The 16,523-nt window shown below is 40.3% G+C and overlaps 1 protein-coding gene across 1 annotated transcript; it reads right to left on the reverse strand.

Annotated features, from left to right (window-relative positions):
- Nucleotides 1–1,013: 1,013 nt before the first annotated feature.
- Nucleotides 1,014–16,225, reverse strand: CDC25C (cell division cycle 25C). Its single transcript, XM_081936130.1, is given in 19 exon segments — nucleotides 1,014–1,863; nucleotides 1,865–1,902; nucleotides 4,049–4,160; nucleotides 4,274–4,407; nucleotides 4,612–4,710; nucleotides 5,093–5,155; nucleotides 7,214–7,315; nucleotides 7,722–7,748; nucleotides 7,752–7,877; nucleotides 8,219–8,299; nucleotides 10,647–10,748; nucleotides 10,750–10,773; nucleotides 10,975–11,037; nucleotides 11,040–11,057; nucleotides 11,237–11,270; nucleotides 12,640–12,673; nucleotides 13,808–13,905; nucleotides 14,832–14,966; nucleotides 16,113–16,225. Coding segments are annotated over 18 exon segments (1,353 nt in total). The 5' UTR covers nucleotides 14,948–14,966; nucleotides 16,113–16,225; the 3' UTR covers nucleotides 1,014–1,781.
- Between the last annotated feature and the right edge of the window lie 298 nt (nucleotides 16,226–16,523).

A 16,523-nucleotide genomic window follows, 5' to 3' on the forward strand; every position in this document is an offset into this window, starting at 1 on the left:
GTGGCAGTTGCGCCATCTGCTGGAAACATTTTCCTTTAGCAAAGAATTAGCGAAGATAAGTAGTTATCACCTCTACTTTCCAATGTAAGATACCATGATTCAGGAAAAAAAAACCGTAAGCCTGAAATTTCCTAATTAAGGAACTTGATCAATGTAATTCTCATCAATCAGTTAAAGAGCTTTCCAAAAGGGAAAAAAAAAGTTTTTGCACTCTGCAAACCTCCCCAAAACAGCCCATTTTTCACAAAAACAGGCCTGGTTTTTTTTCCCAAAAAAAGGCATGACTAGCCGGGGGGGGGGGGGGGGGGCTTGCAAAGTGCTCCTGGGGGTGGGGTGGGGGGGCAAAAACGAGCAAAAAATGGGCCATTTTTTGTCAAAAAAATTGCATGCATATCCTTATGGAGGCTTATAGAGTGCTGCTGGGGGCTGGGGGGGGCAAAAAACGGCCCATTCTTTGCTCATTTCTGCCCTCCCCAGCCCCCAGGAGCTCTCTGAAAGCCTCCATAAGGATATGCACAGACATTTTGGTGAAGGGGCAGGGCTTCGGGAGGCAAAAAAATGCTGTATTCGATGTATAAGATGCACACAGATTTCAGCCTATTTTTTTTGAGGAAAAAAGGTGCGTCTTATACTCCGAAAAGTACGGTAACAAATGTGGCAAGAAAGCTCGTCAAATGGGGCAAAACTCACATAACAAATTTTTCACTTAGCAACATAAATTTTGGGCTCAATTGTGGTGGTAAGTCGAGGACTACCTGTTCAACTCTTCTTTCCATGTAAGTCCAGGAACAGGTTAGTGGGATTTAATGGTGATAGCACTTGTGTCCAAGAGACACTCAATCTAATCTACCTCATTACGTTGTCTTGAAGGGATGAGGGGAGAAATATGAGGAAAGCCACCATGGTAATGACAACAAACCTCTACAGTTTTACAATATTGTGAAGGTACTTATTTGAGAGTTACCCAGTCACCTTTATTGTCTGAAGAAATATTAACTTAGGACAAGTTTGAATAAGTAGTTTTATTTTTGTTCAGAATTACAATTGCTCGTGTATGCTATCATTAAAAACATTTTTTTTTCACAATTGCCAATAAGAAGGGATTCACCTGGAATGATAAATTTACAAGATCTGAAGGTATGGGCCATAGTAGCTTATTATACTTTCCTATACCAAATCACTCATCGCTAAGATATTCAGAAGAGGAAGAAGATACCCCCCTTAAAAGAAAACAAGTATGAAATGACTCCCTCATGCTTTTTCTTCTCACCTGGATGGTACCATTCCATGTGAGTGCTTAATTTTTCAGCTACTACAGGCTATCATTTACATACGCATACAAGGCTGGATACACGGTTCAACAACGTTTGATCATCTTCCATAAGAGTTTGTTCTTCCATTAAAATAAGGTGCTCACTGGTCAAAAACTTAAACTAATATTTAAAAGGAATTAAGCCTCCCTCTGAAAACTAGCTTAAAGTCTGGATTACAGGGCAGCTCAGCCTGCTGATTTAGGAGAGATTCTAGGCATGGCTTCTCACGGTGACCATTGCCACTTCTATTGAGGGTGTTCCATTAGGAATGTCCGCACTTGGCCACAAACTAGGGGTCTCTGCATTTCGGAGCTCTCCTCATTGTAACCACTGCCAGGGCTGCTTGGTCCTGGCAAGCACACTTTCTTAGTCTTTCAGCACATTTTACAGATGCTGCAGCTTTTCCTTCGGCCAAGGAACTCTCTTGGAGGCCGTCCCCTCCTGGCTACTGACCCTGAACTCATAGCTTCATGAGACAATGTGATCTCTGCGCCTCCGTTCCCCTGCCCAGGTTTTGCTTTTAACATGGAACTTGACCATTTCTGCCTTGATGATCCATGGGACAGTAACTCTGTGGCTCACATAGCTCCTATCAGAAAAGGAGATCAAGGAAGACATGTTTTCCCATAATTTAAAGCCTACAATTTAGTTAATCACAACAACTATTAGTCACAAAAATAACAACATGCAACTTCTAAAAAAGAGAATCGGTATATTATGGCTCTTTGATTTATAGGGGAAAACAAGTAAAATCTCATAATTTATTTCCATTAAATGTTTTTAAAAAGATAAGAAAGGGATAAGGGGGAAAGCTCCTATCTTACTAGGCATATTACTTTTCCTTTTATTTAGTTATCTATCAAATTTATAATCTGTTCCACTATATTGTGACTCTGGATGCCTTACAGAGCGCAAAAATAAAATTCCAGTGTCATTCCTAGATGTCATTCCTTCCCAAATCTGGATCTAGATGTTCCAAACCAAACATAAGTATAGTGTGAAATCTTCCTTCTTTCGATTTCTCAAAGCGTCTCACGATGGGTACATAGTTCCACCCACTTTAATTTCTTTTTCTATATCCTGCATCAACTACCGTGTGTGGATAAATTCGAAAGCATGCGATTTGCCAGGATACACTCTATAGCAGTGATGGCGAACCTATGGCATGCGTGCCACAGGTGGCACGGGGAGCCATTTGTCATGGCACGCGAGGAGCTGCCCTGTTAGCTAGCCAGCGGCATGCGCACGCTGGCCAGCTGAGTTCACCCTTTTTAAAAGCCATTTTTCGCCCTCCCCAGGCTCCAGAAGCTTTATAGGAGCCTGGGGAGTGTGAAAAGAGCCTCCCCCACCCCCCACTCAGGCCCTCCGGAGGCTTCATGAGCTTCTGTGAAGCCTCCGGAGCGCAAAAAACCGGCCCTACGGGGAAACCGGAAGTTTGGGAACAGACTTTCGGTTTGCTCGGAGGGTCGTTTTGAGCACTCCGGAGGCTTCAGGGAATACTCCTGACGGTCCCTGAAGCCTTCAGAGCACTTAAAACGATCCTCCGAGCAAACCGGAAGTCACTTCCAGTTTTCTCGGAGGGTCATTTTGAGTGCTCCGAAGGCATCAGGGAAGCCTCCTGATGGTCGCTGAAGCCTCCCGAGGGCGTCCAGGGGGGCGGAGGAGGCTGTTTTCGCCCTCCCCAGGCTCCTATAAAGCCTCTGGAGCCTGGGGAGGGCGAAAAAAGCATGTAAAAATGGGGGAGGCATTGCATTATGGGTGCAGCATGCTCACACACGACCCCCCTGTGCTCCCCCCAGTTATGGCACCTGAGCCAAAAAAGGTTTGCCATCGCTGTTCTATAGGCTTCATGGCTTTGGGAATAGGAACCTGGGTCTCTACTTTCTAGTCCAGCATTTTTACCTGTCATAGTGCGTATGAAAAGGATATTCAGTTGTTTTATAACTGCATTCTTTTTTTCTGATACATTATAAGATGCAATATTTTTCTGTTCTTAAAGATTTTTTACACATAAGATTGCCACATACTTTTCCAAGTAATATCTTCTTAACTGAGGCTAAGTTTGAACATAATCCCAAAAGGGACAGCAACAAGTAAAACTTTGCCCAACAATCTGCCTATAGCACCACTCTGGGAAATGCAGAGTTGTGGATTAGGCCAAGGCATGTATGGTCCATAGAGCTGCCTCTGAAGACAACTTGTAGACTTCCGTTTATACAAAATACCGCATCTTTTGTCAAACAGAATATTTTTCTCATTTTAAAAGAACTTGACTCATTTCAAAGTGCAGTTTAAATCTCTATAGCACTCTGTAGCTTGAATCAAAATAGATAGGACTAGGTAGAAATCTAAATGTTAAAATAAGTGATAGAAACCTTTCTATGATGTATCTTTTCCAGAAGTAAAGTGAATAGACATTAGGACCTTACCTGAAGTGGAATATCCAGAAATTTGCCTGGTGCTAATTTAAAAGTGTTAAAAGCGTTATATTAAACTGGCTGAATTTTTATACAAATAATATCTAATTCTTAACTGCTTCTGTACTAGATTTTCATTTTTGTTACCATATTGTTGAAGGGTTCTTTATTAATGTTTCTTAGTTTAAAATCCATCTAGGTAAAAAGATATGTAATACTGAAAGAAGATAGGATTTTTGCTATTGTTGGAATCATCAGCATCTGACAGATGAAGTGCATTTCTACAATATATAACAATAGTCTTTGTCTCATTGTTACCTTGTTTTCTAGAAAGAACTCCTTGTAGCCACCTTGGAGGACATAAAGCTCAGGGTAGTGCAGGGCAGGATATCCATTCATGGCTCGGTCTTCCTCTCTCAGGTAATTACACCTTCACAGCAAGGCAACTGGTTATCCTGCCTGTCCAGGGACTTCAAAAAACGCCTGTTCCCCTTTTCCAAAAAGTCCCCTCCACTTCCACAGCCCTCTGTGATCCACACTCACATCTTGGGACCCCTTTCAGAAGAAAATTCACAATGGAATACAAGGAAGAGGCGCTTCTGAGGTGATGATGGAAGCAGAGGCTTCCTCAGGAAAAGTTCATATAAGTCAACTTGTCTGTGAATATTCAAGGCCCCCTGCAAAAAGAAAAAAACAACAGTGGGCTCTGCTATAAGTAGGCCACAGACCATGCTAGGTAGGGATGGCTGGGGATTTTCTACTTCAATATAACTGAAGGCCACCAGACCATAACTGAAGGCTATCAGACCCCATCCCTCAAGCATGCTACACATATAAGTTCCTTTGCAGGACACAATTCATCCAGAATATGAATCCCTCACCTTGAAGTGACCCCCATGATATTCATAGGGATAGCGGCAGTCAATAATGTAGAACTTCTCTATAAGGCTTTGAAATTGATTGTGGAGCAGTGCTACCATCTGTAAAAGGAGAAGAATGGCACCCACACTGATGTAATCGTCATCTCTTAAGTTTTACTTAGCTCACAGAGTTATTATGAAGGCAAAGAATAAATGCTATCCCAAGCATTTTGGCTGGAGAGTTGAATAAACATGGAGACTATGGTGTAGCTGAACTCTTAGATACTCTACAGAAGAATGTTGAGGGCAGAGAAGCTTGCTTGATTAGATACTACAGCAAGACCCCCTTAGCTATCTTCTGAAACTTTTACAGAACCAAGTGATCCTAAATGAAAAGGAGATACAGCTAGAATTCAGCTAACCCATGAAAGCATATTTGCAAAGTCAAAAGGAAAGAGAAAGTCAGACATATGAACACTTTAAAGCAGGCATGTTTGCTCACAGTTTCTGCAGTGATATATCTCAGATCTGAATGCCTTCCTGTGACTGTTGGCAATGCATAGACCTAGAGAAACACAATCACATTTCATGTTTAAAATTTCTACAATTCAAAAGATCCTCTAGCTTTTTCAAGCCTCAGCTAGATGAATCTTAACATCAGCAAAATAATCCTGAATCCAATTGCTAGGAAACAAGATGCACTGGATTCAGGAGAAAATGCCCTGAAGTAAATTTGAAAACATTTCACCTACATGTATATTAAGAAGTAATAATAAATATGCATTATGGTTTCCTATTCAAAACTTCCTACATGTTTTGAAAACAGTATAATTGTTTTGGCCATATATGAAGATTGTTTTTTCTGAGCTATTTCTGTTGAAAATTATTGCCTGAAAAGTTTTGATCTGAAAATCCATTTACTATCCCTTTCCAACCTCCCACTTTGTTCTTGCGTATTTTCTTTGTTCTTACATATGTGATATTAATAAACATTTGGTATCCTCCCTTGTGGGAGTTTGCTGAATAGTGGGGTTTTCCTGGTTTGCCTAATTTTTCAAAGCCAAATAAAGATTGTTTACTGTGACTAGTATCATGGTGGGGATTATTGCAAGTTGCTCAAGGATGCACTGTAATAACACCACCACAATAAATTACAGTATCCATATTATTCAAGTAATCAGGATCACAAAATGGCAATAGTAGGATGTGACAAAAAATTTTTTAAAAGCAACATGGAGTGCATTTATTACAAATAAGTTTGAAGAAACAAACTTAGTATGTAAATGGGGTTTTTTGTCCATAACTTAAGTTTCTGCTTATTATTGTACCAGTTCAACTTCTATATCTGGATGACTATTTATGTATTGGTATCAGAGATATTTGCTTTGCTCAAATTTAATATAAGTGATGCTCTATTTTACTGAGCAGGCAAGCTCATCTAGGCAGAGTTAGAATTTGTTTGCAACGACTTTTCACTATTTTGCTCTTGTTACTGTTGTTTTAAACTGAATGCAGGATCATGTAGTAGCTGATAACAACATCACAGATTCTATTTTCTATCGTTATTCTAATGCTTCTTTGCAAAAATGAGCTCTAGATATTTTAAGAACATTAATTTAATATTCATGGATCTGGGAAAAAATAATGTGCACTTTTAGTTGGGTACTAAAAAGATTCAAAATATAAATCTATTAATGGCATTCTGCCAGGTATCTTATGCTGGGCATCACACTGACTACAAAATAGTAGTATTAGCCTTAAGAATTGTTTGAGAATCAAAAGAGGGGATCACATAAACTCTTCCCTAAGAAATGGAACCACAGAGGGCAGAATCTACCATAAAACATGCTCAAAAGTTACAAGAATATTTCAGGTTGATTTAGTGTCCATTTCAGAGCCCTCTGGTAATCTGTGAGAATGGCCAACCACAGATGAGTCTCACATCACACCGTTACAGAAGGGATCTTTCATTTGAGCTTGGTGCATTAGAATCATGCTTATCTGAATTTCCAAAAGTGAAGTAGGCATCTTTATGCTACTATGAACTGCTACTCGTACAATTCTTTTTTTTTATGAAGTTTTTATTTTTATTTTTATTAGTGTATACATTTTTATATAATAAAAGGAATAACAAGAGAAAACATGGAATAATTGAATAACGATAGATTGCAACCTAATATAAATGTGTATTATTATTATTACTAGAAAAACATTAGTTGATTGAATGTAATAAGTATGATGAACTTTTATCAGTTTTACTTGCATTAGAATGTATGACGCCCAGGTACCACACTGTTCACGCATTAATTCGATATATTTGTAAAAAAAAAAATATCATACAATTGTTAACTGGAAAATCACCCAACTGTAGGACATGACAAACAACTCTTCTGATCTGTTACCTACCAGATCACGGTAGGTCTTGCCTGCCAACACATACTCAAATTTCCCACACTAATGAACTTTTTGTCAGTGCTGAACAATACAGAAAACTGTTTCAGCATTTGTTCAGTTGTTAGGAGGGGAGGTTTGGGATAGCATGACATGGACAAAGTCAGCATTCTTCTCCCTATCCCCCCACCCCCCCCAAAAAAAGAATCAGAGAAGCAAGAAGGCACACTACGCTAGAGAAGTCACCAATTAACTGCCTGAAGCCGTGGTCTTGATCAAGGGCTCTGACGATCTCGATGTCAGACAGGGAGGTTGTTTTCTTCAAAAGCATAACCTATAAACAAGCAGGCAATCCATCAGTACCTATGCAAGACAAATGACTGCGAGGATCGGTCTTCTGTGCATGAGAAAGCTTGAAATAACAAAGTATGAACATCGTCTGAGTCTAATTAGCTAAAGTAAATACAGGGATAGCAGGCCTATGGATTATAGTTGAATCCAATGCATCATGTCTTAAATGCCAGTTGTTTGAATATAACAGTAAAAGAGTTAGCCCTATCAAATGTGTAACACAACGCTGTAATAAACAGATATTCTATTTATTACAGAATGCGGAGAGAAAAATACATGTGCTTCCCTCACTATTCTTCTTGACATAGTTGATTATTCTAGCCTTGATATCAAAACCCAAGAATTTAGGGGAAAGGTCCTGGATATGAGGACCAACTGTTGTTTCTTACCCCTTCTGGCCCTCCTTGGATCGGGCTTCACTTCCATGTCACCTTAGCTGGAGTTTCATCATTATAGCTTTTCACTGTCCTCTTTGATGCAGGTCTGTTTAGTTTTGCTGACAGAGATGGAGATCGGAAGAGGCAGCTCTTGTTCATGGAGACCTGCTAAATGTGTCAAACAAACACAGAGATCAAGATATCAGGAAGGAAGTACCCTACATTTCACTTCATCAGTCTCATTAAGAGGGATGGACTGATTGATAGATTTTTCTATCAACTGTACTTCCATATAACTATTGCTAGCTCTCTCAGATGAGTCTGACAGCCTCAGTTTTGCAACAGCCCTGCAAATCAGCCCACAAACTGTTTTAATGGCCCAGCCCTAAACATGTTAAACATTTGAGCCTTTAAATGCTGCTGTTTCCAGACTGGATCATTTGGAAGACAAGACGTTACTTACTACTGGTTACAAGGCAAGAGCCCGAGTTAACTAAATTGCTGTATACCTCACTGATATTGAGGTCCTGAGCACGGAGTGGTCCAGACAACAAGGCAGCCATGTTAGAGTGGTGCCCAGAAAGGGACATCTATGGAGGAATCACAAGAGAAAACAGAGCATTAAAAAAAAATAGAATTGTCAGGTGAAAAGAGAACATTAGGCACTTACAGCTTTAACAGGATTTCAACTGGGGAAGCTCACCTTAAAAAATATTCTCAGCCCTCTTTTTCGTCTGGCTAATGTATGCTGAACCCGACAATTGTTTCGTTATACAGAGCCAGAAGAGCGGCAAAGGAAGAACCACTTCTATTAACAAAAATACAACCCTTTCTTTAATTCTGTCAGCATTTGAGGGGCAATTTCCTACTCTACATGACTGTCGTTCCCCTCTCCCTTCCCGGGTGATTCCCAACCTGGATCATTTTCACATCCCACAGAGGTCAAAGTTATGAGGAAATGCACAAGGAAAGAAAGGATGGTTTTGTGGGTGAAACAAAAACAAAAATAAGAATGACTACATTTTAGTAAAGGTAGCCCTCAAATTATAACAGTTCATTAAGTGACCATTTGGAGTCCAGTGGCAATGAAAAAAGGGATTTACGATCGTTTTTCACACTTACAACCCCTGCAGAATTCACGTGAGTACACAATCAAAACTCAGGGCTTGGCAACTAACTCATATTTACAATGGTTGCAAGGTCCTCAGGGCCACGTGGTTACTTTTTGTGACCCTCTGACAAGCCAAGTCAGCGGGGAAGCCAGATTCACTTAACAACCGTGTTACTAACTTAACAACTGCAGTGATTCTCTTAACAATGGTGGCAAGAAAGGTCACAAAATGAGGACAAATTTACTTAACAAATGTTGTGCTTAGCAACAGAAATCTGGAGCTCAGTTGTGTTCATTTAGAAAGGTATAGATACAGTGTTACAGATAGGGAGGTATTTCTGAGGTGATTCAGTTCTAGAACTCATGACGAATGAGTGGCAGGCAGTATAAGAAATTCTATTGGGCTTTGGAGCAAACTCTACTTAGGGGTGTACATTTTTATCCGGCAGAAGACAAATAGAAGTGGTTTAAAGAATCTCTGCCAACAGTGTTCAACATTCTGAGATATATTGCAGGTTGTGACTGAAATTACTAGAGTAGAAAATCTAAAGGAACTTATTATTGAAATCCCAGAAGGAATGAACTTTTTCATATTCTAGTATGCTCTCTGGGGATGTGAATGAATTCGTAGAAATTTAGCCAGTTTGCAAAAAATAAACTGAATTATATCTAGGTTTTAAGAGATCAGTCCCAAGTCAAGACTAAATCTTCTCCTCAGGATAAAACTAATACATAAATTTCCCACCACCACTGTGACAATTATCATCAAAAATGCAATGACCAATCTTGAGCACTAGATATTTATGCTGGCAGTCCTCGACTTATGACTACAATTGAGCCCAACATTTATTTTGCAAAGTTATTTTGCTTAAAGTGAATTTTGCCCCAATTTATGACCTTTCTTGCCACAGTTAAGTGAATCACTGCAGTTAAGTTAATAACATGGCTGTTATGTGAATTTGGCTGCGCCATTGACTTTGCTCATCAAAAGGTCACAACTTCGGGACACTGCAACCGTCATAAATATGATGTGAAATTTCCAAAAGATGACCTAATTAATTTATGAGCTTCGAGGCAAAGTTCAAAAGAAATCCATTCATTTATTAGGATCAACATTTTGGTATGTTCTTCTGTGGAGCCAAAACTGATTTCCGCTTAATTGCGTTTGAACTTTACCCCTGTATCCCTTTCCTTCTGTCTGTGTCATAAATCACATCCACCAACAAGGTGCTGCGGCAGCCTATGAACATGCGCATTTCACATGCCAACTGTAGGAATATGAGACCTGACTCTGGCCAAAGGTATAAATGGAATTCTCCTCCCTTTTCCTAGTAGTCATGGAAACGCTTTACAAGTTGACATATGAGTCGGTTGCGAAGCCTCTGGATTTTGACCATAGGTCCACAGGGATGCTGCAACGGTTGTGTGAAAAATGGTCATATGTGCCTTCAGTGCTATTGGAACTTCAAATGGTCACTGTTATAATTGTATATATAATGGTTATATATATACAGGACTACCTGTAGTGTCTTGGAATACTGTATTTAAACTTACCCTTTGAATGAGATGCCTAGCCATTTTTTTCTAATGTTTGAAAATGTTTCAGTATAATGGAGTACAAGCTCCTACTTCCAATTTCCCCAAAGATCACTCAGATAGCTCTTACCAAAGGCTCTCCATCCAGTATTGCAGCAGAGGAGACCTAACACTGCTATTACTTGCCATTACTGCTATTCATGCTGGGCAAGCTATACTTGCTTTCTCTGATTTTTTTTTTAAAATGAATACAACTGCCCACAAAGTGACTTTTAACTCATCCTTCTCAACTCTGTTTCTTCCCTTTTACTGGAACAGAGCTCATCAGAAAAGCTATCCAAGGCTTCTGGGACTCCTGAAACATCTATTGGGCTGCCAAGAGATTTCATCTCAAGAGTCCACGAAATCCTCTGCTTTCTGGAAAGAAAACCAATTACAGGTGAAATTCACCGGTTTTCAAACATGCAAATATTTACTGTATACAGGTCAGGGTGGGTTCCAGCTGCCGATACTGCCGGTTTGTTCAGGGACGCGACGCGCGCATGCACAGTACAAAAACATTGCTCTGCGCATGTGCAGAAGGCAAAAACACCGCCAAGAGAATCAGTAGATACTCACATTTATCTTGTTCATCGAAGGACAATGAATTTTCCCGCTAATTTGCTGGAGGTAAGTTGGTGTTACCTGCACAATACCTCAGGCTAAAATATCAAGGGGAATGAATGGCACTGTGAAGTTCTAGTTGGTACGTACTGTATGTATATTGATTTATATACTGATATGAGACATAGAGCATCAACAATTGGTGCTCCTGGTTCTCAGATTTACCTCAAAGCCTTTAATAAGGTAACTAAACTCCATCATAGCAGAAAAGAAATACCTGGAGCAACTGCACACACTGCTTCCTTGAGTCTCTGCTGAGAGAAAAAGGGAGCTAGTCAGAGATCCTTAGTATGAACTGAATAAAAATTCAGCATATTCCCCAATCTAATCCTGTGCATCGATTAACAATGGATACCTTAGTCACATATTGGGATATGTTATGTTTGGTTTAACTATTCAATAGTTTATTGAATAAATCAACAGTTGGCTTGGTTTGCCCCATATGCTAAGTAAAAGTAACTTTGTGCTGTGCGCCAGTTGCGGCCTTTCCTGGACCAGGATTGCCTGCACCCAACCCCTATTTATCTCATGGGCGGACTATTGTAATGCGCTCTGCATGGGACTACCCTTGGAGAGCCTTTGGAAGCTGCAGTTAGTGCTAAGTGCAGCAACGTGGGTAATTGGCGGGGGGGGGGGCAATGGTCCTTATAATACCACTGCTCTATGAGCTGCATTGGTTACCAGTCTGCTTCCAGGTGCAATTCAAGGTGTTGATCACCTTTAAAGCTCTTTGTGGCATTGGTCCAAGATACGTGAGGGACATCTCACCCCCACTGGGATTGGCCTGTACTACTTGTGCCGGGAGAGGACGCATGCTGCGTCAGCCCATTATTGTAGCTGGCGGGGTCCAGAAAGAGGGTCTTCTCTGCTGTTGCTCCTGCCCTCTGGAACACCCCCCTCCCCCCATTGACTTCAACTCTTCCATCTTTTCCTAAGGGCCTAGAGACATGGCTTTGCCAGTTGGCCAAATCCTAGTGGAGTTTTGAAGGTAAAATTAGAAATTTTGAGTGTACAGATTTGGCCAGGCTTACGGGGTTAATTGTGGAAATGCAGAGTTTCGCTTCCAGAGACTTCCTGCTCCCATTTGCCACCCATATTTCTTTACAGTATACAAACAAAAAATACCAAGTAAAAATCTTGCCATTTCGGTACTGGGGGTTGTAAACAAAGTTAAAAGAAAAATAGAAATAGATGTAAAGACTCTTTGGTAGGCGAAACATACCTACTTGGCCTATTTAATTTTTTTTAATGTCCCACAGGATAAACAGTTTTGCTCTTCCCATCTATCAATCATATTGCATGAGTTCTTACAGCTGTCTACAGTTGCTAAAAAAAAGCAGCTTTCCCAACTGAAAAAAAAAGGATTCACGTTATTCAGCCCAGCCCCACAGGTAGTTGTTTAGCCACACCACTGAGAAAGGAGCAAATGGGCTCTTGCCCATGAGTCCATCACTAAGCATGATGCACAAACTTATTTAATGCATCCATCAGTGCTGAATTAGCCACAGCTGAGTTAATAGAAGTGCTACAAAAGAATTTTCAGTGCTGAGAGCAGATCAATTAAACCCAAATGAAAATAAGCTAATATGGTAAACTACAAAATCAGTAGGTAGAACTTACAGCTGATCCTGGAATTCTGTTAAGTTATTTTTATCTGCAAGTCATAAAAGTGAGAAAATAGAAGGCTGAAAACCTAGGAATAGTTATTCTATTAAGTAGTACACTTAAGTAATCTAAATCGGAGTGAACTGATTAAGTCATCTTTCATATCTCAAAATTAATTATTTTGGTTCAGCTAAAGAAGTCCAATCAATATGGAATATAGGCTTGCAAAATATATTCAGTTGTTTAAGATACTGCTAGAGTCCCCCAAACCATAAATATAAGCCTATCACATAGGAAACCACATAGCTCTATAAAACTGCAGGCAAGCAGCTCTATACTTTTTGTAAACCTGGAATACTGCGTGAAATTTACATAAATATTTGGCTTGGGTTTATTGCTTGGGTTTGTTATGATTTATAAACATATCAATATAATACCTTGGGAAACAAATATATTAAATAAAATAAATAATACAGATACTTGGATTTAAGTTTACTAAAATCAATTTAATACAGAATTTCTCATAGCCTAATAATTGCCTAAACTGATTAAAATATTACAGTTTATATAATAGTGTTAAACTGGTGGCTCGCAGGCCAGATGTGTCATGCGCAGGACACACCATCCCCAGCTCTACAAAGGGGAAAAACCTCACTATATGTCACGTGATGGCAATGTGATGCCATGAGTTTGACACATGTGATATAATAGATGAAATTATTTGTCAACAAAACTTACTTTTATAAGTACAGGTAGTCCTCAAATTACCACAATTGAACCCAAAATTTACATCGCTAAGTGAGACATTTGTTAAGTGAATTTGCCCCATTGTATGGCATTTCTTATCACAGTTGTTAAGTGAATCACTGCAATTGTTAGCAATGCGGTTGTTAAGTGAATCTGGCTTCCCCATTGACTTTGTTCGTCAGAAGGTCGCAAAACAGGATCACATGACTCTGGAATACTACAACTGTCATAAATATGAATCACATCTTTATCTCATTACCATGGGAATGTTTGCAAGAGTTGTAAGTGTGAAAAATGGCCATGTTACTTTTTTCAGTCCCATTGTGACTTTGAACAGTCACTAAACAAACTGTTATAAATTGAGGACTACATGCATAGTGATCAAACTGCTTACTACTAGCAGAACCAAAACTCTAGAGTAGGCAGCAATTATTACCAATCTCCAGTGCTCCTGGGGGCTGGCTGAAGGTGAATGCAATTTCTTCTTCTCCGCTGCTGAGATTGGACAGGTCTAAGCAACGTCTTGGTGCATCCCTACAAATTGTGAACAGGCAGGTAGATACACATATCCGCACACGCTAGCAATGCACCATTGAAATTCATAGAAATTAGTATTACACCATTGAAACATCTATTCTATTCAGATGAACACCCCTAAACAGTCTCATACATCAACTGATTATATTTGAAAATATAATCCCATTTTAATATATCCCTGGACGATAACATCTAGCCTAAGATGCTACTTAAGATTGGATCAAAGCCAACTTAGTCAAGTGTTATTGAAGCCAATATAAAGAAGTCAGAAAATGGCTAATTTGTCTGTACACAATACAATAGACTAAAGCTTAAGGCCTCCATATCAGATGTAAAGAGACAGAACCCCAAAATTGAATTTTTAAAAATCTCCCTCTTCCCCTATAATTCAAAGCTGCAATTTATTACTCTATTTACTGCTGGTCAAGCAGAGGATCCATGAAAAATCACCCTCTCTGACCATCTAAACGCTCTTGGATTTGCTTAACAACCAAGATTATATACAGAATGCATTACTGGTAGTTCATAAACCTCCTCCTCATCTAACTACCAAACTCAGTCTACTCATTTTCAAAGTTGGTATGTTATCTAAACTATAAAGTAAATATAGTGACCCAATAGGCACAGTTGTGATATCTACTTATGTCTGGTGAAGACCTAGAGACCACTTATTCATGTTTCAGCTATGTTTAATTTTTCCTAAAACATTCCTGTATTGCTTAACCATGGATTTAGGAACTTTTATAAGTGGACTGCCATAGTTCTTGGGCATACAGTACTCCCTATTGTTTGAAACTACGATTGTTTAAAAAGAATTAAAATTTCAGATTAGCTTCCCAGCTAATTCTGTGCGATGCCTTTGGAAAAAGAGAAAATACTTCACCCCACATTATTGTATCAAAGAGGTGGGGGGGGGGAATTACCCTGCTAAAGTGCTACGGTTTTGGAAATCCCAAGTGAGATTCAACACAGGAGTGAGAGGAGGTTCTGGAGTAAACAGCAGAGATATCTTGACATCCTGGATCATATTTAGCACCATCCTGTAGTTAGGCTGAAACCTAAAAGGAACAAATAATAACTTCTAAAAGGGGATAATTTTCAGGCAGCATTACTGATCACCACTTAAAACAGCAGTATCCTTTTTTTTTACAAGCCTGTCTCTTTATTATAATAATCACAATTTAAGAGCTGGCAATCAGGTACCTAAAAATTGAAATATGCAGCAGCAAGCTGAAAGATTAGACTAGGAGAGGGGTCTGCAACCTTAAACACTCAGAGCCATTTGGACCCATTTCCCACGGAAAAGAAAACACGGGGAACCACAAAACCCTTCTGGTGCTTGACTATTTCCTGAGTGGGCACAAAACTAGCATATGTAGTTGAATTAGACGTTCTGTTTTCTTCTGAAACTTTTCTTGGATTTATCCATGGCGGACCTACCAGGGGTCAAAAAGCTCAATAAACTGCATGCCAGCGGGTGTCCCACACTGCCGGTTGTGACACATATTTTGAGTGACAGGGAGCAGCAGAGGGATGAAAGAGCCACATGTGGCTCCAGAGCCACAGATTGCTGCCCCTGGACTAGGGAGATAGCAAACAAGGAAGCTAGTAACAATCAGGCTAAAAAAAATGTATCCAGTTTTATTTTTTAAAAAGTCTCGCCTACATTACTTTTTAAATAATTGATCGCAGCAAACATACCGAATACCGCACCCGCCTATTCCCCCCCCCCACACACACACAATATCAACTCTGCAAGATAATAAGTTGGGCTGAGAAAGAATGATTGGCTGCCTTTCTTAAAGGGAAAGGAGAGCTTTGAATTTTTCCAGACGGAATTTTGGATAATCAGCATCACAGGCTAGAATACTCCGCCTTCCAAAGCAAACTAAGGTTTGTTCCCTCGTTCGCAGAGGGGGGGGGGAGCAAGAGAAAAAGATCAGCTGCGGACAACGCGAGGAAACCCTCCCTGATGGTTTGGATTCGGACTTCCTTCCATCAGCCCAGCCCAGCCCAGCAGAGCCATGGCAGACAACGGCAAAGGACCTCGGGAAGTACAGCACCCCTTCTGCCCTCCTCCCTTCTTGTGAAACCCCTTCCTCGCTCTCAGCCTCCCCCCGCTCCCAAAAATAAGGCGAGCTGAAAATTCCACAGCACTTCAGAAATTAAAATTTATCGCCGCTGCGCTGGCCAATCGCGATCACCTCTTTCTTTCGACCGACCAACCCTCGAACGCTCGAGAGAGAAGAGCCTCCGTCTCGGAGTCAACAGCTTTTTCATTGGCAAACCGACGGCCTTACGTCGACGGTGGCGCGCGCGGCTGATTGGATGGCGGGGTTGGGTAGGCGGGGTTTTCATACACGTGTGTTATTGTCCGCGCTGCGTTCCGGAGATAACGCCCATATTTCTGACTCTTCGCCCAGCCAATCACCGGGCCGAAGATCCACCTCCTTTTTTTCTTCCTACTGTGCGATAGGCCGGAGGTCTGCAAAAAGCCACGCCCTCCCTGCTTACTGGAGGGAGATTTAAACCCGCATTTAATGCTGGCCATGAGGGTTTTTGGAAAGGGCTACTCCGGTTCGCGGGCCAATCATGCAGTTTCCGAATTCTTTGTC

The sequence above is a fragment of the Natrix helvetica genome, assembly GCF_964273705.1.
Source record: "Natrix helvetica genome assembly, chromosome: 1".
Classification (NCBI taxonomy): domain Eukaryota; kingdom Metazoa; phylum Chordata; class Lepidosauria; order Squamata; family Natricidae; genus Natrix; species Natrix helvetica.